The sequence below is a fragment of the Chelonia mydas genome, chromosome 26 (genome assembly GCF_015237465.2).
Source record: "Chelonia mydas isolate rCheMyd1 chromosome 26, rCheMyd1.pri.v2, whole genome shotgun sequence".
Taxonomy (NCBI): domain Eukaryota; kingdom Metazoa; phylum Chordata; order Testudines; family Cheloniidae; genus Chelonia; species Chelonia mydas.
The window spans coordinates 5,690,304-5,717,285 of record NC_057859.1 but is presented as its reverse complement, the minus strand read 5'-3'; the positions used below and the strand labels follow the sequence as shown (position 1 = coordinate 5,717,285).

General features: G+C 54.2%; 1 protein-coding gene and 1 long non-coding RNA gene across 3 annotated transcripts; both read right to left on the bottom strand.

Moving 5' to 3' along the window:
• Positions 1–4,471: 4,471 nt before the first annotated feature.
• Positions 4,472–13,388, bottom strand: LOC122463868. The gene is made up of 2 exons (XR_006287534.1): positions 6,889–13,388; positions 4,472–5,846 (listed from the first exon to the last, which is right to left on the bottom strand). It is a non-coding gene; the product is annotated as an uncharacterized LOC122463868 (long non-coding RNA).
• A 1,439-nt stretch (positions 13,389–14,827) lies between these two features.
• POLR3D (RNA polymerase III subunit D) lies at positions 14,828–26,748 on the bottom strand. Of its 2 annotated transcripts, XM_037886241.2 has the most exons (9): positions 26,610–26,748; positions 24,207–24,384; positions 22,769–22,812; positions 22,331–22,482; positions 21,099–21,223; positions 20,181–20,352; positions 18,992–19,263; positions 17,994–18,146; positions 14,828–16,927 (listed from the first exon to the last, which is right to left on the bottom strand). In XM_037886241.2, the coding sequence occupies exons 2-9, from the start codon at positions 24,369–24,371 to the stop codon at positions 16,805–16,807; spliced, it is 1,206 nt and encodes a 401-aa protein (XP_037742169.1). In that variant the 5' UTR covers positions 24,372–24,384; positions 26,610–26,748; the 3' UTR covers positions 14,828–16,804. The 2 variants fall into 2 exon arrangements, with proteins under 2 accessions (XP_037742169.1, XP_037742170.1); XM_037886242.2 differs by lacking the exon at positions 26,610–26,748 and having other exon boundaries at positions 24,207–25,318.
• Between the last annotated feature and the right edge of the window lie 234 nt (positions 26,749–26,982).

Here is a 26,982-nt window from a genome sequence, read left to right as displayed (position 1 = left end):
CCTCCTCCGGCATCACCTCAGCCTTTCCTGCCCTGGCTCTGAGCCCTCCTCCAGCCTCACCTCAGCCTTTCCCACCCTGGCTCTGAGCCCTCCTCCAGCATCACCTCAGCCTTTCCTGCCCAGTGCCTGTGCCCCTCCTCCAGCATCACCTCAGCCTTTCCTGCCCAGGCTCTGAGCCCCTCCTCCGGCATCACCTCAGCCTTTCCCGCCCAGACCCTGAGCCCCTCCTCCGGCATCACCTCAGCCTTTCCCGCCCAGATCCTGAGCCCTCCTCTGGCATCACCTCAGCTTTTCCCGCCCTGGCTCTGAGCCCCTCCTCCAGCATCACCTCAGCCTTTCCTGCCCTGCCTCTGAGCCCTCCTCTGGCATCACCTCAGCCTTTCCCGCCCAGACCCTGAGCCCCTCCTCCAGCATCACCTCAGCCTTTCCCGCCCAGACCCTGAGCCCTCCTCCAACATCACCTCAGTCTTTCCCCCACAGGCTCTGAGCCCTCCTCTAGCGTCACCTCAGCCTTTCCCGCCCAGGCTCTGAGCCCTCCTCCAGCATCACCTCAGCCTTTCCCGCCCAGACCCTGAGCCCTCCTCCAGCATCACCTCAGCCTTTCCCACCCTGGCTCTGAGCCCTCCTCCAGCATCACCTCAGCCTTTCCTGCCCAGGCTCTGAGCCCCTCCTCCAGTATCACCTCAGACTTCCCCGCCCAGACCCTGAGCCCTCCTCCAGCCTCACCTCAGCCTTTCCCGCCCAGGCTCTGAGCCCCTCCTCCAGCATCACCTCAGCGTTTCCCGCCCAGACCCTGAGCCCTCCTCCGGCATCTCCTCAGCCTTTCCTGCACTGGCCCTGAGCCCTCCTCCAGCATCACCTCAGCCTTTCCCGCCCAGACCCTGAGCCCCTCCTCCAGCATCACCTCAGCCTTCCCCACCCAGGCTCTGAGCCCTCCTCCGTCATCACCTCAGCCTTTCCCGCCCAGACCCTGAGCCCCTCCTCCAGCATCACCTTAGCCTTCCCCGCCCAGGCTCTGAGCCCCTCCTCCGGCATCACCTCAGCCTTTCCCGCCCAGACTCCTCCTCCAGCATCACCTCAGCCTTTCCCGCCCAGACCCTGAGCCCTCCTCCAGCCTCACCTCAGCCTTTCCTGCCCAGTGCCTGAGCCCCTCCTCCAGCATCACCTCAGCCTTTCCTGCCCAGGCTCTGAGCCCCTCCTCTGGCATCACCTCAGCGTTTCCCGCCCAGACCCTGAGCCCTCCTCCGGCATCTCCTCAGCCTTTCCCGCCCAGACCCTGAGCCCTCCTCCAGCATCACTTCAGCCTTTCCCACCCAGACCCTGAGCCCTCCTCCAGCATCACCTCACCCTTTCCCCCACAGACTCTGAGCCCTCCTCTGGCGTCACCTCAGCCTTTCCTGCCCAGACCCTGAGCCCTCCTCCAGCATCACCTCAGCCTTTCCTGCCCTGGCTCTGAGCCCTCCTCCAGCATCACCTCAGTCTTTCCCACCCAGACCCTGAGCCCCTCCTCCAGCATCACCTCAGCCTTTCCCGCCCAGACCCTGAGCCCCTCCTCCAGCATCACCTCAGCCTTTCCCGCCCAGACCCTGAGCCCCTCCTCCAGCATCACCTCAGCCTTTCCTGCCCTGGCCCTGAGCCCTCCTCCGGCATCACCTCAGCCTTTCCTGCCCTGGCTCTGAGCCCTCCTCCAGCCTCACCTCAGCCTTTCCCACCCTGGCTCTGAGCCCTCCTCCAGCATCACCTCAGCCTTTCCTGCCCAGTGCCTGTGCCCCTCCTCCAGCATCACCTCAGCCTTTCCCGCCCAGGTTCTGAGCCCCTCCTCCGGCATCACCTCAGCCTTTCCCACCCTGGCTCTGAGCCCTCCTCCAGCATCACCTCAGCCTTTCCCGCCCAGACCCTGAGCCCCTCCTCCGGCATCACCTCAGCCTTTCCCGCCCAGGTTCTGAGCCCCTCCTCCGGCATCACCTCAGCCTTCCCCGCCCAGGCTCTGAGCCCCTCCTCCGGCATCACCTCAGCCTTTCCCGCCCAGACCCTGAGCCCTCCTCCGGCATCTCCTCAGCCTTTCCCGCCCAGACCCTGAGCCCCTCCTCCAGCATCACCTCAGCCTTCCCCGCCCAGGCTCTGAGCCCTCCTCCGGCATCACCTCAGCCTTTCCCGCCCAGGCTCCGAGCCCCTCCTCCGGCATCACCTCAGCCTTCCCCGCCCAGGCTCTGAGCCCTCCTCTGGCATCACCTCAGCCTTTCCCGCCCAGATCCTGAGCCCTCCTCTGGCATCACCTCAGCCTTTCCCACCCAGACCCTGAGCCCTCCTCTGGCGTCACCTCAGCCTTTCCTGCCCAGGCTCTGAGCCCTCCTCTGGCATCACCTCAGCCTTTCCCACCCAGACCCTGCGCCCTCCTCTGGCGTCACCTCAGCCTTTCCTGCCCTGGCTCTGAGCCCTCCTCTGGCATCACCTCAGCCTTTCCCACCCAGACCCTGAGCCCTCCTCCAGCATCACCTCAGCCTTTCCCACCCAGGCTCTGAGCCCTCCTCTGGCATCACCTCAGCCTTTCCCGCCCAGATCCTGAGCCCTCCTCTGGCATCACCTCAGCCTTTCCCGCCCAGACCCTGAGCCCTCCTCCAGCCTCACGTCAGCCTTTCCCGCCCTGGCCCTGAGCCCCTCCTCCTGCATAACCTCAGCCTTTCCCACCCAGACCCTGAGCCCTCCTCCGGCATCACCTCAGCCTTTCCCGCCCTGGCTCTGATCCTCTCCTCTTGTGTCACCTCAGATCTTTCCCTCCTCAGCTTGAGCCCCATCCTCCAACTCGTGCCACCTCAGGTCTTTGCCCAGCCTGCTGCCTCGAATCACCTTCCTCTCCCCCTCCAGTGACGTCGATATTTCCCACCTGAACGTGAACACCCCTCGTGCCCTGACCCCTCCGTGCCTGGCTGGAGCCCTGCCCTCTGGTGCCCCCTCAGACACTCCCCCGCCCCCTCGAGTGACCTCAGTGCTTCCCCCCTCAAGCCAGCCCTTCCCTCTGCCCGTACCCCCTCTCTGGGTTTGCCCCCAGCCTCCTCCCACCCCCTCAGCGTTGCCCCTTCCCGCTCTGCAGCAAGCTCAGCGCCTCCTGCCTCAGTGCCTGCCCTGCATCTCTCTTGACCGCCCAACCCAGGCTCCGGCTCCTGCCACCTCAGAGCTTCCCACCAGAGCCCGGCTGCTTCCTGCCCTCTCGCTCCAGACTCGCCTTTGCCCCTCCTGCCACCTCACAGCCCGGCTACCTGCTCCTCTTTCTCAGGCAGCGCCGCTCGCTGCTTCCCACCCCCCTCCTTGTGGTGTTTCCACCCCTTCCCGCCGCAGCCCCGTAGCTCTGCCCCCATGTGGGAGCCTGGTCTGAGCCCCCCTGCCCAGCCTGCAGCACTTGTGCCATCTGGCGCCAACCTTTCTGCTGCTCCAGGGCGGGGGGCTCCTGCACGGTTCTGCTGCCGGCTCCGAGTGCTGGGGCGGCCTCCCTCTGCCGCTTCTCCCCATTGCGCTCCCCCTTCCCTGAGCGCCTGGAGCAGTGTCAGCACTTCGAAGACCAGGGCCCCGCCTGGAAACGTGGCCCTCGGCCCCTGCGCCCCGCCCCGGCTCGTGCCACCTCAGTGGTTCTCTCTCAGTGTCGCCTCACAGTCGGCGCCTGCCGTCCTCTCACTCTAAGCCCCGGCCCAGGCTCGAGCTGACTCGGGCTCCCTCACATTTAACGCCCTCCCTCTTGAACCCATTCCCGCCCGGCCCGAGCCCTGCCCCCGGGTGGCCCCCCGTGGGCTCCATCCAGCCCTTGTGCCCGGGGCTGTTTTGGTGCCTGGTGCCGTGGTGGCAGCGGGGTCAGTGCTGAGCAGAGCTGGTCCCGGAGGTACAAGGGACAGAGCTCACCTCTCAGGCCATTTCCCACTGTGCCCATCCTGGCCTCTTCCTATGGGGAGAGAGGACCAAACCATCCCCTGCTGTCCCTCAGCAGCTCACAGAGCCTGCCTGCACCTGCTTCCTCACAACGCCAAGCCTGGCCCCATCCCTGCTGCCCAGGCTCTAGCACCAAGCCCACCCTGGCTTCCCTCGTCCCCAGCACCATGGTGCCATCCCAGGCACTTTGGCAGAGCCCATCACCAGCCCAGGGAGGAGTTGGGCCTTTCCCAGCCTTAGGCAGCAATTTCCCATTTGCACAGCCTGACTCCACTGTCGGGAAAGAGAAGCCAAGAGACAGCGGCCCAGATCCTCCAAGGCTTTTAGGCTCCTCACTCCCGTAATGGCTAAACACCTTTGAGGATCTGGGCCATATATAGCCAAAAGATACAGCAAAAGTTTCTAGTGTAAATAGATATCCCCTGCACAGGCATCAGAAAGGGAATTACCTGCTCACTGAAATTTGCTGAGGTGCTATCAACCCATCAGTATAGTGTGTTCTCAAGGTTATTCTTTTTATCCATAGAGGTGTAAATAAATCTTCTAGGCAAAAGACTTTCAACCCGTGTTTTATTGTACAGAAAAAGAAAGAGCTTACAGTTTCACAATTATATCTACAGGAAACAAAATGTCACAATCCAGTACCTTTAATTTTAAACCATACTTGAGTTAAATGGAAATTCTGTCCTTTATTCCCCCTTAAGAAATAGAATATGCTACATGCAGTTCTTAGTGAGGGTAAATTGACCTACTCACACTTCAGATCTTTTTGTGGGGAGGCAGGATCTATCTGGAGCAAACCTAAATCCCCCTGCACCCTTCGCTTTTATGGACTGGGCTGTAGAAAGCTTCCTAGGCCTTTTGTTTATTTGGGACTAAAAGGTCACAATGATAGGTGGGTTTCTAAATAGCAATAGGAAAGATGGGGAAGCTTTCCTTGCTGGACCCAGAATAAGGAGGTGGCAGCATGCTGAGAGAGATGGAATAGATAGAGAGGGGAAGTCTTCCATAATGCCCCCACATATAATCAATAATGAATTACCCACACACTATTTAATCCCAATTACCAGCTATTCATGCTCAACTATAATCATCTGTTTGGAAAGAACTATTTTTTTTAAAAAAAGGTAAATGATCAATCAAAGTTGTAGCTGTCGATGGGGAAATGTAAATTAATTGATTCGGTGATAGGTGGGGTAGGGAGAGGATAGAAAAGTGCCTTGTTCTCCCCACTCTCAAACTGAGGCTGAACTAATAGGAGCCTGAGCTCTGAGGCAGGGTTAGGAATGGACCCTCCCTTTCCCTTCCTGGGGTTTTAATCAATGAAGATCTAGCAGTTCTCTGCACAGAGCCACCCTTTCCTGCCAAAGGAGGCAAGGCTGAATGGGACATTCATTCACCCCCAAGGCCTGATGTTCACTCGGGCTGATAACAGTCCCCAAGGATCCCCACTAGGCTGGGACATCTCCAATAGCAGCAGAGCACTTTTCATTGGGAGAGGGGCCTGCCCATCCAATGCAAACAAGGAGAGCATCTAGCTAGGAATCTGTTTGCTTCAGAGGCTGTGTAGCTCCCTTCCCCTACTGGTTCCAGCATGGTCACATGGGGCCCAGTTAGCTGAGCACTTCTTTGGGATTTTAGCCTGGTATGAGTGGGCTCTCAGGGATGGAAAAGGGCAGCTTGTGAGGCGGTGCTGATGTATCTCCCCCTGCAGGGTCTTCTGTATGGCTCCCCTGGCTGTGGGAAGACCCGTTTTGCCAAGGCAATCGCGCAGGCCTCAGGGTGCCAGTTTATACACCTGCAGGCGTCGTCCCTGGCTGACAAGTGGTACAGGGAATCACAGAAGCTCAAAGCAGCTGTTTTCTTACTGGTCACCAAGATCCAGCTCTGCATCATCCTCATTGATAAAATAGGTAAACAGGGAGCAGCTGCAGAGAGATTAAATGATTTGTCCAAGGCCACAGAAAGGCAGTGGCAAAGCTGGGATTTGAACCCAGGAATACAAGCTCCTAGGCTCAGGCCCCAGGACCACAATGCGTCCAAGCCTCAGGGCTGGAAGCAAAGGGTCCCTATGCCTGCAGGGTCTAATGCTACAGTAACAGCCCTTTAGATCACCCTTTTCACCCATTGCTCTCAAACTGCTGTACAGAGGGGATATAATTAGCTCCTTTTACAGAAGGGGAAACTGGGGCCCAGACAGGGGATGCATCTCACTCAAATCCACATACTGAATCCATGGCAGAGCCAGCTCAGCTGGGAATAGAGTCTGGGTCTCCTGCCCCCATACTGATGTCCTAGAACAGATGTTCTCGTCTAGGCACTATGCCATGACTTCTGCAGAGAGGGGCAAATTAGGGGTGTCAGGATGAAGTGCTGGGGTAAGGTTGTTAGTGGTGCAGGGGGATGGGAGGCAGGATGAGGCTGGAGCTCCAGCTATACTATTGTACCTGTGCTCCTATCTCTGACAGGTTCCTTTCTGCAGAACTGTTCCAGCGCTGACCATGAAGCCAATGCCATGATCAAAGCCCAGTTCATGAGCCTCTGGGATGGGCTGGAGAGCCGATCTGACTGTCAGGTACCAGCTGACAGGGGAGAGGGCAGTTGTTACAGTGTTGCCAACTCTCATGATTTTGTCATGAGTCTAATAATAATGATTGTTTTCCTTAAAGCCCCAGCTCCTGGAGTCAAGTGGATATGTGATGATTTCAGCCTTCCCTCTGAAAGAAAAAGTCAGTTTCTAGCCCTCATGGCTGTGAAGAAAGCTTAAAAATGTGGCCCCAGCGCACCCTAGAGGCTCAAAAAGCAGAAGACAAATAAAAAGAACCCCACATCTATTATTTTTACATAATCTTATGATTTTAAAGCCAATCTCATGATTTTTAGAGAGCCTAACTCATGATTTTTGAACATTTGGGGTTGGCAGTACTGTTGCTGGGAGCCTAGCGGGTGTTTTTGGTTTCCTCTTTGTACCTGGCTTGGTGCTTTGTTGTTCCAGTTTGTCACCTCTAGGGGGAGCTGCAGCAGATCAAATCCCAGCACTTCCCACCAGATCCATGATTCAGAGGCTGCAACTGGTAACACGTAATCTGTGTGTCTGATTGCATCGAAGGTGATGGTGCTTGGAGTGAGTGTGGACCCTGCCATCCTGAGGAGGACGCCTGCCACCTTCCAGATCGGTCTACCTATAAGAAAACATCTTCCCACCCCCAGCACCCCAACACTCACGCTCTGTCCTCCTCTCTCCCTGCAGATGCTGAGGCAGCAGCAGGATATTCTGAAGCTCATTCTGACCATAATAAATATGCGTCTCTGCACTTTGCTCCTTCTGCATTGTGCTCAGGAGGCCGTTCTCTGCTCTGTTCAGCACAGACCTGTGGCCTGGCAAGGGGCACGGCCTCCCAAAAGGCAAGATGCCCATGATCCAAGAGTGACCAGCCCACGGGTGGCAGGTGGGAAGAAGGAAACAGCTTGCATTGACAATGCAAAGTTCTCCCCAATCAGAGAGGCGGGAGGCAGGGGAGATGAGCATACCCCATGCATCATGCAATGGATAGCCTACATTGTGTTCCCACACCAGCTCCTGTAAAGCCCCAGCTACACTGGGATGAGCAAGAGTGGCCACGTACGCAGATGGCTGCCAACCCTTCATCCCAGCAGAAACAGCAGCAGGTTGGTCATTGGGGTTCTGCTCCCTTCAGGAAAATACCCACCTCAGCCTGCTGACCCACATTCCCTCCACTGCTGCTCACCTGTGGGCCACTTTCTCCCCACCCCTGCCCAATGTGATGCACTTTGATAAAGGAGTCAGGCCCCAGCAACAGGATGGGTGCACATAGGGTAGGGGTTTACCAGCTGGGGTGTGGCGGGACCAGGATTTTCTCCATGCCAGGGCCTTGCCCTGATCTTATTCCCCAGCCAAACCCTGAGCAACTGCACAGTCCTCAAGGATGTAAACATCTGGGAAAGCATCAGCCTCCAAAGGGTTAATGGTGGACTTATGTTTGCCAGGCTGAGTGAGTTACTGCTCAGAGGAAGCTGCAAATTTCCCGCAGTCTATGAGTAGTAAAGCAGTGGAAGAAGCCAGGGTGAAGATAACCCCCCTACAGCAGGATTAGCAAAGCTGAGAGTCATGGCCGTATTAGCAAGAGGGGCCCAACGGCATAGGGAAGGGTCAGCCACTCACAGTGCCCAGTTCAAAGTACCACCTCTCTCCCCATCTGGATGAGGCTGGCGTCAGGACCCAAGCCTGGGGGTGAGAATGGTCAGGTTGGCATGTTGGCACAGGCACCAGCCGTGCCTCCAGCAGTGCTATGAACCTGAAGGAGCTGATGGAGAAAACAGCCAGCTACTCGAGCAGTGACCTGTGGGAGCGGTGCAGGGATGCTGCTATCTATCACATGCCCGTGACTACTTCCACAAGCAGCAGATAAAGCAAATCACCCAGATGCTGTAGGATAGTGGGGACTCCATTGCGGACAGGTGGGGCTTGACCTACTGCCTTCACTTCCCCCTCCTGCAGCAGGACCCCCTCTCTCCTGCATCATAGCATGGGGTGGTCTCTTCATAGTTACTCTGGCAAGCCACACCTCTTTCCCCCCTTATGGGATATGGCTGAGGTTTCTTCCAGAGCCAATACTCTCTCCCATCTCATTCAGTGCTTTGGCACAGAACACATTGCTTCCAGCCCTCAGGAGACATGTCGCTGCCTCCTGTTATGTGTCAGAGACCTAGGCAAACCCCTTTGCCCAGGTAGTGAGGCTGCAAGGTCTGTAGAGGCTGCAGTGGGGTGAACAGAATAAATACCCTATTGGATCAAATCCCAGCAGCCAACTAGTCCTGCCTCTGACAGCAGCTGCTACAAAGGAAAGTGCAAGATACTCTGCAGAAGGCATTTATGGGATAACTTCCCCGTGGGCCAGGTTTCCTCCTAACCCCCACCCTCTATAGCTAGAGAATGAGCAAAGACTGAGGGTCACTGCAGATACACCAAGAGGCTGAGGAAATGGGACCCACTATGGGCAGGTTCAGTAGGGTGGAAGGATGCAGAATGGAAATAGGCATAAAAAGCAGCTTGAAGCTTAGGACCAGGCCAACCCAAAGAGTAGGCTCTGATTTTGCCTCCGGGCAGTGGAGGAGAGGCTGCAACCACTCACGCAGCTGGACCGATGTTTGCCCTGGGGAAGATGAAGATGGCTAATGGGGTAATGGTAACTACCCCGATGCTGAAGGAGACAGCGCTGGATTGACGCGCTGGCCAGTCCAGTTTGCCTGTGCCAGAAGGCTGGAGAATGTCACTTGCAGAGGTGGTCTGGGATGCTCTGTTCCCAGCGTTCCTGGCAGACTGGAAGCAGGAAGGTGGCCTGGAGGAACACAGCAGCCTACAAGCCCTTGGCTCAGTTCTGGCTGAGCAGTAATGGATGGGTGGGGAGGAATGAATAAGGGAGAGGGGAGGAATCACATCTAAGCTAACAAAAACAAAGCAAAATGAGTAAATGAAAGGAGGAAATTTATTTCTTCTTCTTGGATTGGGCCCAGTTATATGAGAAGGAAGTTTAATTGCTTCAGAAGAGGGGGTGCAGCAGGTGAGTGGTGTACACCTCCTGGTGCACTGGGAACAGAGCACTAGTAGTAATGCACAATCTGCACCAGCTTAGTACCCATAGTGGATGTATTTTATGAACAAGACAGCTAGGACAGCTAGGAGAAAGAGAGTGGCCCAGTTGGTTAAAGGATAAACACAGCGACCAAGGAGATCTAGGTACTCGCTCCCTATCTGCCACATGGCTTCTCTCTGACCGTGGGCAAGATGCTTCACCGCACTCTGCCTCCGTTTCCCCACCAGTAATGTTTGTGAGGTGCTTGGAGATCCTCGTGGAGCAGACACTACAGCAAGGTGAAGCTGGCAAGGAAGGCGCTGTCCTGGCTTGCACTAAGCTAGAGAAAATAATTCCCAGGGAAAGAAAACAAGAGCAGCAACCATTTGTACTAGCATACTGGGGCAGCAAAATGTAGAGTGGAAGCAGAGGGTAGATACGGAAGAGCTAACTACACCTTAGCTGGCTGGCTAAGCACCCTTACTGCTGTGGGCTGCATGGCAGATCAGGTGATAGCTGTCATACTGGAAGCTACATCAAGTTCCAGTTGGCCGAAACAGATGACTGCAGTGTTGAGACCTCATCTACACTTAGTGGGAGCTGGTGCATCCCTATCCTGCCATTAAAGGGACTGCCTCTATGGGTGTACTCCTCTGGCTGAGTGGGGGAGGATAGGACTTGTCCTCTATGCTCATTCAGTCCTTAGCTATCCTCTAGCCCCAGCTGCAGCACTTCCATTGGAGATCCAGTCCTGTGCTTGGAGGCACTTGGCTAAAGCTCCTAGGACAGGGCATTCGTCCTTCAGCAATAGGTTGTTTCTACCCTCAGTTCTGTGCTGCCAGGAAGAAAGCCAGGGGTAGGAGAGAGAAAGATTCCCCTCCATGGGCATGGAAATATTTCACACCCTCTCTAGAGCTGGCCACCAGTTATGGCCAGCCAGGGGTCACAGTAGCATGCATGCTGCTTGTGCAAGGGGCCAGGACCTTTTTGCAGCATGCTTCTTCAGCTGGGGTCAACATTTCCCCATTGCTAATAAATCACTGCCAGCAGGGTACAGACCTGCAGAAGGCAGGGAAGAAAGGGCAATGTCAAACTCTTCCTTGCCGTTCCCCTACTTGCAACCCAGCCCTCTGGAGAGAGAAGAAGCTTCCTTAGCCTCTGGGGAGAGTGATAGGCTCAGGGTTGCTTCCTGCTACCTCCCTTCCCTGGTGCGATTGCTCAAGAAAGTCACTCCAGCTTCTAACACTAGAGGGCACATTCACCGTTAGCTACAAATCAGAGACAGACTGAATGCTTCAGCTGCTGTCTGAAGAGCCCAGTCCCTGCTGTCTTCTCAGTTAGTTTAGCTATTTCACTCCACCTTTGCCATGTAGATTGCTGCTAACACCCAGGGAAACCAGCTTGTAAGAACTGCAGACGTGTAATAGATTAAAACAAGCTTGATGCAGCTCAAAAGCTTGTCTCTCTCACCAACAGAAGTTGGTCCAATAAAATATATTATCTCACCCAGCTTGTCTATGTAATAAATCAGGCATTTGCTCACAGCCCCCTTCAGCCTCTATTTTCATTTGTAAATTCTTGAGTATTGCTCCTTCTCTTCTTGCAGAAAACAGTCCCATGCCCTCCCCTTCCCCTGGCTGCTGCACTGCTCCAAAACCCGGCAGCCAAAGGAGCACTGGATGTGAGGCAATAGGGTTGCCACCCTAGACCAGCATCTCTGAACAGATGAAACTGACACAGGTGGGACAGAACAGTAGCAAACTGATGAGGGTGTAGGTCAGCGGCGATCCAGGAAGCCCTGCATGCTAGTTGCAGTAGGACATTTTTCCATGGGGTGGAAGGGTTGGTGATCTCTGGGGTGGTGCTTCCTTACAGAGTAAGTCCAGAATGTAAAAGCTGCTATAGAAGCACTGGCTATGGAGGAGTTTCCCACACAGGAGCTAGAGCAGGTCATAGCAAGAGTGCACTGGTGGATTAGGACCTGACAACTACACCAGTACATGTTCTCTCAAGTAGGGCAGAAAGGAAAATGAATGTTAAGGAGAATCCTGAATACACAGCAAAGGATGAATCAACTTACTAGACAGACATCAGTTAGGATGCACTGTGACATCACAGGGAGAAATGATCTCATTGTCGTCATAGCACTGGCTTGTTTCCCGGGTTGAGATCAGAAGCCATGGAGGGCAGCTAAGCCTTCACACCCAGGGTCCAGCTGCTTGGGGTGTTGGTGGAGGTTGCTCAGTGCAGATGAGAAAAAACAGTGCAGGATCTTAGCATCTGGAAATCTAGCTTTGAAGACATCCTTGTTTGGTGAGCACCAGGGATTTACACTGTGCTTGGGAGGAAGCGCATGTTGTCACAGTAGTAAGAGCCTCCCCCTCCTCTTGGCCTTAAATAAGCCATTCATTCATGGAAAGAGACTGTATGGACTGAATGTGTGCCTTGCCCTTCTGAGACCAAGCTGGAGGTTAGAACAAGGGACCTCCTTACCATCAGAGACGTTAAGAGGAACCTTCCTCTCCACCTTTCCGTGTCAGCAAGGTGGGCATAGCTGCACACATTGCTCCACAGATCACAGGATGTCGGGCTGGCAGGAGTACATCAGCAGCTTGATGAGAGATGGGCTGTGCTGCGATGCAGCAGTGATCTCCGTGGCTCACCAGCAGCTCCTGGCTGCCCACCCAGGTGGGATTCTGGCAAACATGACTCAGCTGGAGATCCAAGTGCTCCTGGGTAGGAATAGAGACACACTTCTCACCAAGGGAACCACGCTGGGTGGGCTCAGGTGTCTGGTGATCCGGGACAATCTCTACACAGACACCCACAATTACACCATGGACCTCCGGACCAAACGGCAAGAGGAGAACAGTGACACCTGCACCTATGCCATTACTGTTGCCCTGGCCAACCCAGTGTGCCTCATCCTAGTGGGCCAGAAGGGGATCCAGGGAGGAACGCTGAACCTGAAGGCTTTCAAGATGGTGCGTTACATTAAGAACTCAATGCACCAATAAAGACAAATCCTGAGCGACCTCCTTCCCCGGCCACGAGTTCCTCTTTACTCCTATATCTGCAGGACAGCAGCACTTCCAGCTACTCTGCACATCCCCACTCAGGTACAGAGCAGCCCTTAGAGCACCCTGTTGATTAACTGCATTCCTTCTGGGAATCAAGGCTAGATGTGGTAGCATCCTATAGTAGTTAAGTCCCAATGGAATGATTTGATCTACGGGGCAGCTCTACAGGTGCATTTTGCCAAACCTACCTACTATGCAAGGCAGCAGCCAATTGGCTAATAGAAAGGGGAGGGAGCACACACAGCACACTAAGGATCTCCCGAGAGCCTGGATCACCCTCCAGCAACAGGATTTGCTTGCAGCTTCGGCTGTCAGAAAGGCACACTCCTCCAGTATCCTCGTTGTAGGGGACAATGCAATAGCTAGTGGGCCTAGGCCCTAGATTCTGATGTTTTGGCATGTAAGAGATACGAGCTGCAACAGTACGACTGTCAGCACAGACAATACCCAAATTCTGAGAATTAAAAGCCTTTCTATAGAGATCCAACTACCAGGCTTTCCTAATAATAAAAGACATTCCTGTCCATTGTAGTTGTGTAGAGCAGTGTTTCTCAATGACCAGGCCTGGACCAGCGCCAGTCCCTGAGATCTCCCTGACAGTTTAGGAAGGCAGCAAGTCGGTCCTGGGTATCAAAAAGATTGAGAAACACAGGTGTATCATAGATTATCAGAGTTGGAAGAAACCTCAGGAGGTCATTAGTCCAACCCCCTGCTCAAAGCAGGACCAATCCTCAACTAAATCATCCCAGCTAGGGCTTTGTCAAGCCTGACTGTAAAAATCTCTAAGGAAGGAGATTCCACCACCTCCCTAGGCAACCCATTCCCGTGCTTCACCACCCTCCTAGTGAAAAGGTCTTTCCTAATATCCAACCTAAACCTCCCCTACTGCAACCTGAGACCATTACTCCTCGTTCTGTCATCTGGTACCACTGAGAACAGTCTAGATCCATTCTCTTTAGAACCCCCCTTCAGGTAGTTGAAAGCAGCTATCAAATACCCCCTCATTCTTCTCTTCTGCAGACTAAATAATCCCAGTTCCCTCAGCCTCTCCTCATAAGCCTTAAGTGTAGCGCATCAATGCCATGGATGTGCTGGGGGCTTGCATCTGACAACAGCCAAACTGTCAGAAGCAAGTTGGGCTTATAAAGATGGGCACTTTCCACCTTATTTTACCCTCATTTGAGTCAAGGGAACATTAAGCCATAGAGCCCAACTCAGAGGTTGACCATTACACTGTCATTCACCCCAGCAGAAACATGTCCAATGGCCTTAGCAATTGCAGCCGGACAGACCTCTAATACCCGCACAGCATGCAGACTTAGTTTTCAGGCCAATAAAGAGGATTATCTGGATGAGTGAGACTTTGCTACTGCCTTCTGAATTGCAGAGAGTGGGATGTTTTATGTTCCCGTCAGATAAAGCCTTGAGATTTCACACATTTCTATCAAAACTGTGGTGGCATCAGGAGCCAGGGCTTTGGAGCGGAGCCCGGAGCTGGAGCGCAGAGCAGTGGAGCTGCAGGTTTTTGCCTGGAGCCGGAGCACAGCTCCAAAGCCCTGCCAGGAGCGGCTGTTTGTTTTAACCAGATAGTGAATACTGTATTTAATGACAGGTTTCAGAGTAGCAGCCGTATTAGTCTGTATTCGCAAAAAGAAAAGGAGTACTTGGGGCACTTTAGAGACTAACAAATTTATTTGAGAATAAGCTTTCGTGAGCTACAGCTCACTTCATCGGATGTGATGAAGTGAGCTGTAGCTCACAAAAGCTTATGCTCAACTGTATTTAATGACTCTCCTTGCCTCCTACAGAAGTATCGGTATATAGTGTATGTTAAACAAGAGTTATGGACTGAGAAGACTAGGATACCAAGCCCATCTCAAGCAACAGGTATGGTGGAGGAGAAAAGATGAACCCCACAGAAAGCGCCCAGATTCTATTGATCCGGCTTGTGATAGTACATCCAACCTGTCAGATAGAGGGCTGGGCAAACAGGGCATAGAAGATACTTCTGAGGAAAGATAATTGCAACATTGCAGGGAGCTAGAGGGCAGACGGATGGAAAAAGGAGGCTTCTAGGATGACAAGACTTGGAAAACTGTGCAGCAAGGAAGAGCAGATTCCCAAATGCTGGGTGGAGGAGATAGCGAGTTTCAGGGAGAGGAGAGCACACAAGATACTAAGTACAGAGGGGACACATGATAGCCTGCTAGGAATAATCTGTAGCCCACACACCTATACCACATGTGCACACGGATGCAGTTTTATTCCACTTTGATTTCCACATGCAACCCAGGCAATGCTCCCCGTAGAATCCAGCAGTCTTGACACCACACTGCAGCAAGTGCTGCTCTTTCCATTGGCTCCACCAGACAGAGCCCACACAGACAAGCTGCTGGGTCTTCCGAGAGCAACTGCCCCAGTGGCAAACCACTTCACTGGCACAAGTGGCTGCGGGAGGTAGACAGCTATCTTTAGCCGCTCACATAAACCGGAGGAGGAGTTAGGGGTGTCTGAAGACTCAGCAGAAGAGGTGGAATTAGGTGGTTTCTGTGGAGTACTCCAGAACCTAAGTGGTCATTAAACCCAGGTGGTGTTGGCCATCCTGTTTCTCTACAGCCTCAATAATAAAATGAATGCACTGGAAACTTTTTGTTTCGTCAGCAGCCAGGTGGGGGAGCTTGAAGGGTGCTGAATGCATTTTGGACCAAGGCCACATTTTAATATTGAACTCCCAAACACAAGACTAGCAGCTGGTAAAGTTATTGGCACATTCTTCCATGGCTTCCAAGCGGTGCAGGCTGGAAAATCTAAACAACACACGCTTCGTACGTGGACAGCACTTTAGGAGTTCAAAGTGCTATCCGGACATTGGCAAACAGGACTCTCACCTTCACAGATGCGGGAGATTCACCCACAAAGCCATATCACACATTTACTGGGCACAGGGCCTAGCCTTTTAAAGGAATACTTACGCAAAGATGAGAGGCAGTGTCTCTCTCTGGGCAATCACTTGGTGATGTGAAAGCAAGCCCCTGAATGACTATACACCCCTCCTGAAGAGCAGTAGTGACTCAGGGTATGTCTACACTGCAAATAAAAACCTGTGCCAGGCCTGTGCCCGCTGACTCAGGTTGTAGGGCTGTTTAATTGCAGTGTAGACTTGCGGGCTCGAGCTGGAGCCTGGGCTCTGGGACCCTGAGAATAGGAGGGTCCCAGAGCCCAGGTTCCAGCCCAAGCCCGCAAGTCTACATTGCAATTAAACAGCCCTTTAGACAGAGTCTGAGTCAGCCAGCATGGGCCAGCCGTGGGTGTCTAACTGCAGTGCGAACATCCTATAGACACATAGAGGCTGTACAGCAAAGGAGGCAGAAATTCACTCTGGGTGTTGACAGGCAGATCAGAGCCCACAGGAACAGCTCACTTTGTATCTCTGGCCAAAGGGAAACCACTGGTGAAAGGTTAACAGTCTCCAGGATGGGGGCCCTGGCTTGGCTTCCGGGCTCTTCCCAGCAGGGCTTGGGAGGGTGGCACAGGCAGCTCACTCAACCACAGGGAGCAGAGGGAAGCAGCTTGAGTTGCTTTGTCGTGCCTGCTGGACCAGTCCTCCTTCAGCCCAATGGTGGTGGCTGGATGAAGGGACTCTGGCAATGCAAGGCAGATGGACATGGTAGGATGCTGCAGGCTTGTACACAGTCAGGAGTGGGGAAGGAAATCTCCCTCACTGGTACCAAAAGGCTATGGCACACCTCATCTGTGCTTGAAACCCGAAACCCAGTTGTCTCAAGTCCAGAGCTAGGTCCACAGGCAGAGGCTGGAGTCACTGTAGCTTTTCTATAGACACAGGGTGGGAACATATGTATACTTGTGCCAGTGGGGACAGGAGTGCATTTGTCCCCCGTAATTCTTGTTTATAGCTACACCTGGAGGGGAGGAGCCCTCCCAACTCCCCTCGCTCTGAGCACAGCCAGTAAAGAAAACAGATGGGAGGCTTCTAAGAGCAAGATGCCCGTAGGCAGAGTAGTGGCACAGAGGGCATTGCACGGCCCCAGTGGGAAACCCTGCTCTGACATGCACCTGCTTCCCGTAGCCAGATCGGGACCTGAACTGGGATGGAAGTCCCAGGCCGACGAGAGGAGCAGCCCACCTCTGGGCTGAACCTCCACAAAGGAGAGGAGAATCCCACGGAGAACTCCGCTCCTTCTTTCCTTTCTCTTATCGATGCCTGTGCTCCAGCAGGGACTCAAAGTCTGGGGAACACACCAGCTTGTGCTTCACGTGTCCCAAGATGATCATCTCTCCAGTCCTGCCATCTCCAGTGCCCACAGATACCAGTTCCTTTCAACAATACAGGAGAAACCATTAAAAACAGCCAGATTCACTCTCTGTTTAGAGGCTACCTGCCCATGAGTATACAGAAAATGCATCTCCCTGGCTTGGGGAAACTATCTTCATGACCACTCGAGACAGCCATGCTGTAGCTTAACTCCCTGGCCCTGATTCATTGCATGAGTGAGTTACGCTCCCGTCAAGCATTGATTTCTAATGCTCTGTTGTATGCATCTGAACTCTGGAGGGGAAGCATTTCCTTCCCAGCAGGGAGAGCCGAGCCCAGAAACTCATCTTCTGGCTGCCTGGGCACTAGGATCCCCCGTGCGCTGGTTACAGAAACAGCCAGTAGATGACTAGGGTAAGCCAAATCCTTGCTAAACTATAGGCTCCTCCAGTCTACCTACTCCGAAAGCAAGTGAGCGGGGGTTCTCTCTCTCATCCACTGTCTCTGAAATAATCTGCCCACTTCCAGTGCTGGGGTGTGGATGCTTTCAGCCTTCATATCATGGGGCCTCTTCCTGACCCCAAATAAGATAGCAGCAGCTCTTCTCAGTCCTCAAAGGACACATCGAGTGGATGGCTCAGGGGAGTGAGATTTGGATACAGAACCTTGCACCTCCGGGGCGCTGGTTCAAGTCAGGCCCAGGTGGAGAGTAGATAAAGTCGTTGCTACCCGAGGGCTGCTGGATGGGCCCCGCATGAAATGAGTTTTGGAGCCTCCCGAGCCCAATTCCTAGCAGCTAGGGGTCGATAAGATGGTGTTTATATACCACAGAGATAGACATCATGGATCACAAAATCCAGTACGACAACTAGTTCTCACTACCATCTCACTCGAGAGGACAAGGTCTGAACAGACCCTGGAGAAAGAACACTCCTCTCAGGCATAGAGGGGGTCCCTCAAGGCCAAGCCAGGACTGAAACACACAGGCATGGGGCAGCAAGCAAGTGTTTGGGGGTGGAGGAAGCGTTCCCAAGGCTGCCAGCGTGTCACCTTTCACCAGCACTAAATTCACCATAGATGCAAGGACGAGCCATTTCCCATGCATGCTGGCCGCTGAGCGAGCTGTACCTGCAAAAAGGAGCACGGGGTCCCCATGGTCACGTCCAGAGTCACTTTGCCCAGAACCAGCTGCACCTTTCCTGATTTGCGAATCAGCAGCTTCCCCACCTGCCCTTCTGGCAGGTCCCCCAGGGTGCAGATGTTCTCAGCCTGCTTGGCCTCCTGTGGAGAAACACATTCGGGGTTAGAGGGGTGCAGCTCCTTTGCCCTGGTCACCCCAGTGCTCTTCTCCAGTCAAGAGTTGGGATTCTCATGCCTTCCCTGGAAGGAGTCTCTCCAAAGAGGAGTAAGAGACCCTGTAAGATATGCCTCCACCCCCATGCAATGAGGCTCAGGTGTGCTGCATCATTGGATAGACATTAATTGCCTCTTTCAGAATTTAATGGAAGTTCCATCAGTGTTGAAACAAAGCAGCCTCCCTCAAAACCAGAGCCTTCCTTAAGTGCTGAGGTTGTGAGCATATCTGCCACCTGGCTCAAGCTGGTTGGATGTCAAAGGCCAATGGGTTTGGGAAACTTGCATAGCGGAAGTGGGAATTGCCTTGAGCCAAGACGCAGACTGAGATACTTACAGAAACTGCACCGATGAAATCCTAGGTGCTTTCTGGGAGTGTGTGAAGGACCCAGTGAAAGGATTGGGGAGCATGGTTAAAGTTGCCTGTGTGCCCTCCCCTGCCCCAGGTCTCTCACCACTGGATACAGCAAACTCCCCAGAAATGCCAGCACAGACACTGTCCCTTGTTGCATTGCTCCTTCTCCCACTGCACATGCACACCAGTGCCCGGGGGGAGCCTCTGTCTGACAGGGCTCAGCTCTTAGCTAGGTTTTACCTACGAGTTCCGCTGATGGGCCTCCCCAGTCCACATGCTTCCCTAGCGCCTAGCTACAATATATGCACACAGCTCCCCTCTAACAGGGGTGATGCGCAGCAAGACAGCCCCCTGCTACAGTGTCCATCTCATTCCCATACCAGGGAGGGTTCAGTGAGGGCCCCGCTTGACCTCGTACCTGGTTCTTCTCCTGCTTCACCATCACCATCTGCCCCTCCTCATTCTGCACCTCTGTTTTGATGGGCTTGGTGTCCTGTGTGGGCGGCTGTCCAGGGAGGGTGTCCGGCAGCTGCAGGAAGACCAGCTCCTCCTCCTTGGTCAGGCTCAGACTCTGCAGCAGCTCTGCCACGGAGATGTCTTGCGGGTAGCTGGGAGGTGCCTTTGCCTGAGATGGCTTGGCAATCGCCAGTGGCTCCTCGGAGTCCTCCTCATCGCGGGGCTCCTCTTTCACTAAGAGCAGAGACAAAACTGCAGAGCTCACTGGGGTGCAGACAAGGTCGCAGGCTACCTGTGCAGGGTTATTCCCACTCCACCATGAGCGCCCTGTTAGACAACAGCCACCTTCCCATGCTCTGGGAGTGTCCGCTTCACACCCCCGGGAGTGGGGGGGGAGGGAAGCAGGGGAGAAGAGGCTCTTGCCACCTGTAGCAAATCTTGCTCCCTTGCAACAGACTAGCCAGGGGCACAGAAAGAACGCTGACCTTTGGTGCCTTTATTTCACCTGTCAAGGTGTTAAGCACCTTCAACTCCCATTGGGAGTCCGTGGGAATTGAGGCTCTCAGCACCGTGCAGGACCTGACCCTTACTGACTAGGATGATGGGAAACGTCACACATAGTTAACATCTGGGCTACACACTCAGCCTCTTGAATAAACCCTTGGTTCTGGGTGGTTTCTCATCCCCTTCTGAAGAACAGGAGACAAGAACCATCCTCAGTCAGAGCAAACAGGCTTGGACAGCCTCTTGTGCTGCTGTGAATGGTCCAACATACTAAGAGGACACATCCCCATGTGGTTTCCTTCCACCCCCTGCAACTTCTGTACCTTGCTTCTCTTCTGATCAGTGAACCCCTGACATGCCTCTGTTCCCCATTCGCTGGGGCGGGGAGGCTGGAAGTAGAAGGGCCAGACCAAATGTATGAGACCTGCTAGGGAGGCCTCCCAGGGATACCTTTCAGTCAATAGCCAGTACCCTTAGCTGAATGCTTGGATTTTGTGAGTACACTGGCACAAATCAGCTCCATGTTCCCCTACCCCAAGCATTCAAGCTGCGAGGCTGTAGCTAGGGCTGGTGAGCTTAGCCCCTGGGGTGTATCCCCATAGGGATCCCAGCACAGAGTCTGACCATGATGGGCTTGGATCCAGTACCTTTCACTGAAGGCAAATCCACTTCCATCATCTCCTCCTTGGTGCTGGTGACCAAAGGCTTCATATCTTCCTGATCATCGCCCTCCTCCTTGAACAGCCAGCCTGAGTGGGCCAGGGGCAGCTGAACTGGCTTGTTCCGGATGTCATTCCTCAAGCGTGGGTCATCAAGGAACTGAAGGAGGAAAGCGGGAGAGGGAGAAGAGTCAGAAGGTAGAATATCCCTCAGCGCCAGAGAGGGGAGAGCTGCCAGCCAGGACTTATCAGGGCCATTGGATACAGAGAGGACAAATACTTCATAACCCCTATGCAGATAGGCACCCCGCCCATTTTACAAAAGTGGAAACTGAGGTACAGAGGGGAAGCGAGTTGCCACTGACATAGCAAGTTGACAGCAGAGCTAAGGACCGAACCCAGGAATCCTGCCTTCCAGTCCTGCACACCAACCATGCCCAGATACTGTAATCCTATGACTCCATGCCATCTGTAACAGTGCTTGGTCTGATCTGTGTACAAGCCAACTCCACAGGAGTCAATGGGAGCTGTCCGTGACTGCTGCAGGATCAGACAACGTGAGTATCCTCTCCTCTCCTCTCCACGAGGCAGTGAAATCAGGAGAGTAACCAGAGGTGAGCCTGAAGCTCCTGCTGCTGGGTGCAGAAACTGACTCTTGGGGAGCAGCAAGGACGCCCCGCCTCTGGGGAAACAGCGGCTTGGCCCTAGGTGTCCTGCTGGCAGGGCTAGAATTGGGGACTCCCAGACTAACAAACATCAGGGAACTAGAAGCCTTAAACTCCCTCCTCAACCTCCCCGCCCCCATCCAATGGAACAATCCTGGAGTAGGCTCTTCTGTTCCAGCCGGATGGAGAACTATAGCCCTGCATCCCAGATGGTACTACCCCTCCTCCCAGCCTTGCTTACATCATCCTTTTCCAGCATACGCAGGATCTGCTTGGTCTCCTCGTCCGTCTCCCTCTTCTCTTTCTTTATGTTGATGATGTGGGAAGGTCCAAAGTCTGACATGTCCACGGTCTTATCCCAAGTGCCTGTGTGAAAGAGAAGGAGAGCGCAGGAGTGAAGATTTGGAACAGGGATAATCCCTTGGCTGAGCACTGTACTTCAATCCCCCTTTTCTTGGTGTGAATTAAGCGGTTCTAGATTCAAAGCCCTGCAGCCCAGGATCCCCTTGTTCAACTCTAGAACAGAACAGCACAAGCAGTGCAAGCTTCTCCCCAACACTAGCCTGCCAATGTGCCTCCACCCTGGCCTAGAGGAACTGTAGCTCTGGGAAGAGAGGGTAGATCAGGGCTAGTCTTCACTACAACAGTTATCTCAAGTTACTACCCGAGTTAGCTTAGCTCGAGTGAGCATGGTCACAGTGCAAAACAACACCCAAATTACGCAGAGTGAATGGATCAGCAGCTGATGAGTTGTTATCACCTAGGTTGCTCCACCCCCACTGCATTCGTAGCTTGAGCATTAGCAGTACTTGAGCATCAACTCACACCCTGCAACAGCGCTGCTCAGCTGACTTTAAAGCACCATGTAACTAGAGCCAGGCGTGTGCGCGCAAACAGGAGGTGGGTTGGGGTAACACTTGAGTTACAGCTTGAACTCACACTGCTGTGAAGACAAGGCCTCACTCTCCAGCCAGGGAAGACTCTCCAGTCTTAACTTCCCCAAGTGCATGTTGCACAAGCCACCAGGACATTTGCCCACTAGAAACCACACTGAGACCCACCACGCAATGAATCGAACAGTGGTGACTTTAATGGGCTGGATTGAAACTGGTAACCTTGTGGTGAAGAGCTCTCTTACCCCAACGTGAATCACTGAGCCCTTCCAAACCCCAGATCATTTTATTTCAAACCTTTGCAAAAAAGGCAGTACCCACGTTAACAAAAACAATCTACCCATGGACAGCACCTTTCATTCCAAAGTGCTTTAACAATTCTGGCCAAAAGATACATGCAAGTCGGACATAGGGATCATTCAAGTTGCCACTGAAATGCAGCATCTCTCCCCACCACTGGCCTTCCTTGTAAGTCATCTCCAAGGAGGAGAAGCAAAGCAGAAGGGAGACTCTGGGAAAAGTGGCTTTTCCCTCCTGCCCCCACAGCCATAAGTGCTGTCCACACTCCTGCTAACAGTACCCTTCTTCTTCATCATTTCTGCTGGGCCTTGCTCAAAGATGGAGTGGGACTGAATGACCTCCGGCCTCCCCCTGCCTCGTCCATGGCCATCTCTCTGCCGATCCCGATCTCTCTCTTTCTTCTCTTTCTTGATGGAGATATCCTCTTTTGGCCTGGAGAAAAAGGTTTGATGGGGTATTGCTTATTGCAAGCCTAAAACGCTCCTGCTGAATCCTAACACACTTGAAATGATCCACCCTCCCATCTTAGAGTGTTGTTACATACACTCAGAAGATGCCAGAATATTTTACAAACTGTCTATACCAATCACTGCAAAACAGCCACCCCTGGGGTGGAACGTGGAGGCTGTTTAATAGTGCACTGCAGCCAGTACACATTAATTTGGGTTTTAGATGATCACATCCCACTCCACTGAGACAATATAAAGTGGCCACTTACTCTTCTTTGATCTTCCTGCTAATTATGTTGGGGGTGAAAGTTTTCTACAAAACAAAAACAAAAAAATGATTAAGTCTCTTGTTCAGAAAGTGCCAAATATAAGCCACAGAAAACAAATGGGAAGCTATTTGATGACCCCACCATCTGCTGCTGAGCTCTGTAACATGGTGCTAGATCCTGAGAGCCCTCAGCTCCCACAGATTTCAGTAGGAGCTGAAGGGAGCCAGGCCCTGGGCCCTTGATGTAAATCTTGACTTCTGGAGGTACTTTACATCAGTCTCTTGTTTTATCATGGTCCAATAGTTTCTCCCCACTGGAGCTGCTGTTTACAAGCCATCTTATGCACAGGCACCCGAATGTCTGTCTAGGCTCTGACTATTTGAGCGTTTATGGATAAAAAGATGATTTACAAACAGAAGTGAGGAAGCCTGGCACAGAACCAGTCTTGCTGCATTATAGACTCAGACAATGCAGTGTGTCCCGTACAACTCCCTACCCAGTTACCTCTACAGAAGGTGCCAGCCCCAGTTACAAAAATAGCTCATGTGGCATCAGGAATGGGTTAGAGAAGAAGAGACCACAGAGGACATGGAAACATGTAGGGATTGGCAAGGTCATCACCAGGCTGCCAGTTCAAAAAAGAATAATGCTGTTTATCTAAGGCTTGTTTTCCCAACTGCTCTCCAGACATTCATTGATTAACCCTCATATCCAGCCCTATAAGGCGAGGAGATACGTATTCTCCCACTTTCCAGATGGGGAAAGGAAACAGAAAAAGTGACTTGATCAAAGCCTCAGAAGGAGTTAGTGTCAGAGAAGGGAACAGAACAAGGAGTTCTGATTGCAAAGGCTCCTGATGCAACAACTATACTACATAGGAACTGCCATATCAGACCGCACCAGTGGTCAGTCGAGTGTGGTATCCTGTCTCCTCCTTATCAGATGCTGCATAGGAAGGTGTAAGCCACCCCAAAATGGACAACTTTCTTCTTAACCCAAACAGTTACTGTTTAGTTTACGCCCCTTCCTCCATCAGAGAGGGGCAGAAAGATACAAAAAAAACAAGTTGACACTGGAATTATCGTAATAAAAATCAGGTCTCTAAGCTTTTTAATGTCAGACATCTTTCGTTAGACTCCAAAAAGGAGCCAAGAACAATTAGCAGCATCCCTCAAAGAAGTGTCACTGGAACAGCACTAAGCACATCTGTTGAGGGTACAAGCTCTTTGTGGCAGTGACTGTGTGTTCTTGATCACTGTACAGCACTAGGTCATGAATACTACAGGCCAGATCTGGCACATGGTAAAGTCAGTGGTACTGACCCTGGTGGGTGCGGGATCAGGTTCTATAAAATGAGATCAAAGTTATTTTATAGGCCACTTATTTGGTTAAAGAAAGTCAGGAGGGCAGTCTTCTCTGTGCAATTGGGGACACTTGCCTTTTTTACTCCTCCGAGGGTAAGGTCTCGGGAACGGATGGAGGGGAGGCGCCCGGGGGTAATGGGGGTGGCAGGTCTCCTCCCTATCAGCCCTCGTGCCCCAGCGAGTCCAGGCCGGAGACTGCCTGGGTTTCCAGCGTCGTTGCCTGAACTCCCCTCCGACATCCTTTCCAGTTATCTGGGGAAGAGAAATATCAGAGGGAACAACACGGCTGAAATTTCCAGCAACCCAAAGAGCTGACACCTGGAAACCCATTTCCTGAGCCGGAAGGAATGGAGGTGGTGCTACAGCCATGCCGACTCCTTTTCTGTCCAGACACAGCTCTGTCAGGAGGAGGAAGAGGAATAGGAATTTGTTGCGATCGGGAGAAAAGGGAATAAGGATAATTGCTAGGGCAAGAAATTAACAAATCACAGGGGACAAAATAGACCTGAGATACCAGGGGCATGATTAACTGAAGGGCCCTTCGGAAGGTGGGGGGGAGGGGGACGGCGGGGAGGCCTGCAGGTAAGGAAGGTATACTGAGTACAGGACAACAGCCCGAGCTGGGAGATCTTTTCTGCAAGTCATCTGCCTTTTGCTGGACTGAGGACCAGTTCCCCAAAAGGGGATCAGAAAGAAGGCCCACATACCCAGCCCTCACTATTTCAGGGCTCACACCCACCTCCTACCTGGACCCTTTGCTGTACAGGGTCAGATCCCCCTCATTACATGGGGGCATTGACCCCTTCACTTCTCCCCACACACAGAGGCTCAATTACCCAGAGTCCAGGTTATAAGGGAACTCACCCTCATCACAGCGGGAGAGTTCCCCCTTTCTTTAGGCCCCTCACTATAGGGACTCAACATCCCCCAGCAGGGGTCTCAGACACCTCGCCTTCAAGGCTCCCCCATCTCCAGGCACCCTCATATCGGGCTCAGACCCCACCACCTGTCTCCAGGCGTGCAGTCCCTACCGTTCCCCCCGCCCAGGCTTCAACCCCATATTGCCATCTCCAGGTGTGCACCCCCCATAGGGAGCTCTGACACCACCCAACTCATTGTCAGGCTCACACACCCCATAGGAGCCTGGGAACCCACTCTCATTTCCAGGCACACCCCCCATAGCAAGCTCAATCGCCCTCATTCCTCCCCCCGTCCAGACACGCACCCCCCTTCATAGGGGGCTCAGGACCCCCCCCCCCCGTCCAGACACGCACCCCCCTTCATAGGGGGCTCAGGACCCCCCCCCCCCCCCGTCCAGACACGCAGCCCCCTTCATAGGGGGCTCAGGACCCCCCCCCCCCCCGTCCAGACACGCACCCCCCTTCATCGGGGGCTCAGGACCCCCCCCCCGTCCAGACACGCACCCCCCTTCATAGGGGGCTCAGGACCCCCCCCCCCGTCCAGACACGCACCCCCCTTCATAGGGGGCTCAGGACCCCCCCCCCGTCCAGACACGCACCCCCCCTTCATAGGGGGCTCAGGACCCCCCCCCCCGTCCAGACACGCCCCCCCCTTCATAGGGGGCTCAGGACCCCCCCCCCCCGTCCAGACACGCACCCCCCTTCATAGGGGGCTCACACCCCGCTGCCCCCAGACACGCAGCCCCCTTCATAGGGGGCTCAGGACCCCCCCCCCCCCCCCGTCCAGACACGCACCCCCCTTCATAGGGGGCTCAGGACCCCCCCCCCGTCCAGACACGCACCCCCCTTCATAGGGGGCTCAGGACCCCCCCCCCCGTCCAGACACGCACCCCCCTTCATAGGGGGCTCAGGACCCCCCCCCCCCGTCCAGACACGCACCCCCCTTCATAGGGGGCTCAGGACCCCCCCCCCCCCCGTCCAGACACGCACCCCCCTTCATAGGGGGCTCAGGACCCCCCCCCGTCCAGACACGCACCCCCCTTCATAGGGGGCTCAGGACCCCCCCCCCCCCGTCCAGACACGCAGCCCCCTTCATAGGGGGCTCAGGACCCCCCCCCCCCCGTCCAGACACGCACCCCCCTTCATAGGGGGCTCAGGACCCCCCCCCCCCGTCCAGACACGCACCCCCCTTCATAGGGGGCTCAGGACCCCCCCCCCCCCCGTCCAGACACGCACCCCCCTTCATAGGGGGCTCAGGACCCCCCCCCCCCGTCCAGACACGCACCCCCCTTCATAGGGGGCTCCGGACCCCCCCCCCCCCGTCCAGACACGCACCCCCCTTCATCGGGGGCTCAGGACCCCCCCCCCCCCGTCCAGACACGCACCCCCCTTCATAGGGGGCTCAGGACCCCCCCCCCCCCCCCGTCCAGACACGCACCCCCCTTCATAGGGGGCTCACACCCCGCTGCCCCCAGACACGCACCCCCCTTCGTAGGGGGCTCATACCCCGCCCCCCCGTCCAAACACCCTCCCCCATCACACCCCATTCCTTGTTACCTAACCCAGCCTCGACCAGCAGCAGCAAACAGGAAAAAGCGTGACCCCACGATTGACCTTTCAACTCTAGCCCGCATGCGTGCGCCCGCCATCTTTGTGAGGGGCAGTGGAAGTGGCGGGACTCGCGCCGCGCCGCCATGCTTGTGAGGGGCACGCACTCGTAATGGAGAAAAGAGCGTGCCGCCATCTTTGTGAGGGGCGATCTCTGGCATAGGAGGAAGGAGGCGCCATCTTTGTGAGGGGCGCCCACTGCACTGGGGAAATACTTGCAGCTAGTGGGCAGGGAGGGAAACAGAGGCAGAGCACTGACTTGCCAGGGTGACAAAAGGACATAAGTGGGCAAATCAAGCATAGAACCCAGGAGTCCAGACTC

What these genes read in the sequence shown, in the direction of transcription:
- POLR3D (XM_037886241.2), bottom strand. Translation starts at nt 24,371, where the DNA reads ATGTCGGAGGGGAGTTCAGGCAACGACGCTGGAAACCCAGGCAGTCTC. An exon ending in TGAAGCAGGAGAAGAACCAG is followed by an intron (nt 18,147 to 18,991) that starts GTACGAGGTCAA and finishes GTTTCTCCACAG; the next exon opens with GAGGCCAAGCAGGCTGAGAA. An exon ending in CCCCGTGCTCCTTTTTGCAG is followed by an intron (nt 16,928 to 17,993) that starts GTACAGCTCGCT and finishes TATTGTTGAAAG; the next exon opens with GAACTGGTATCTGTGGGCAC.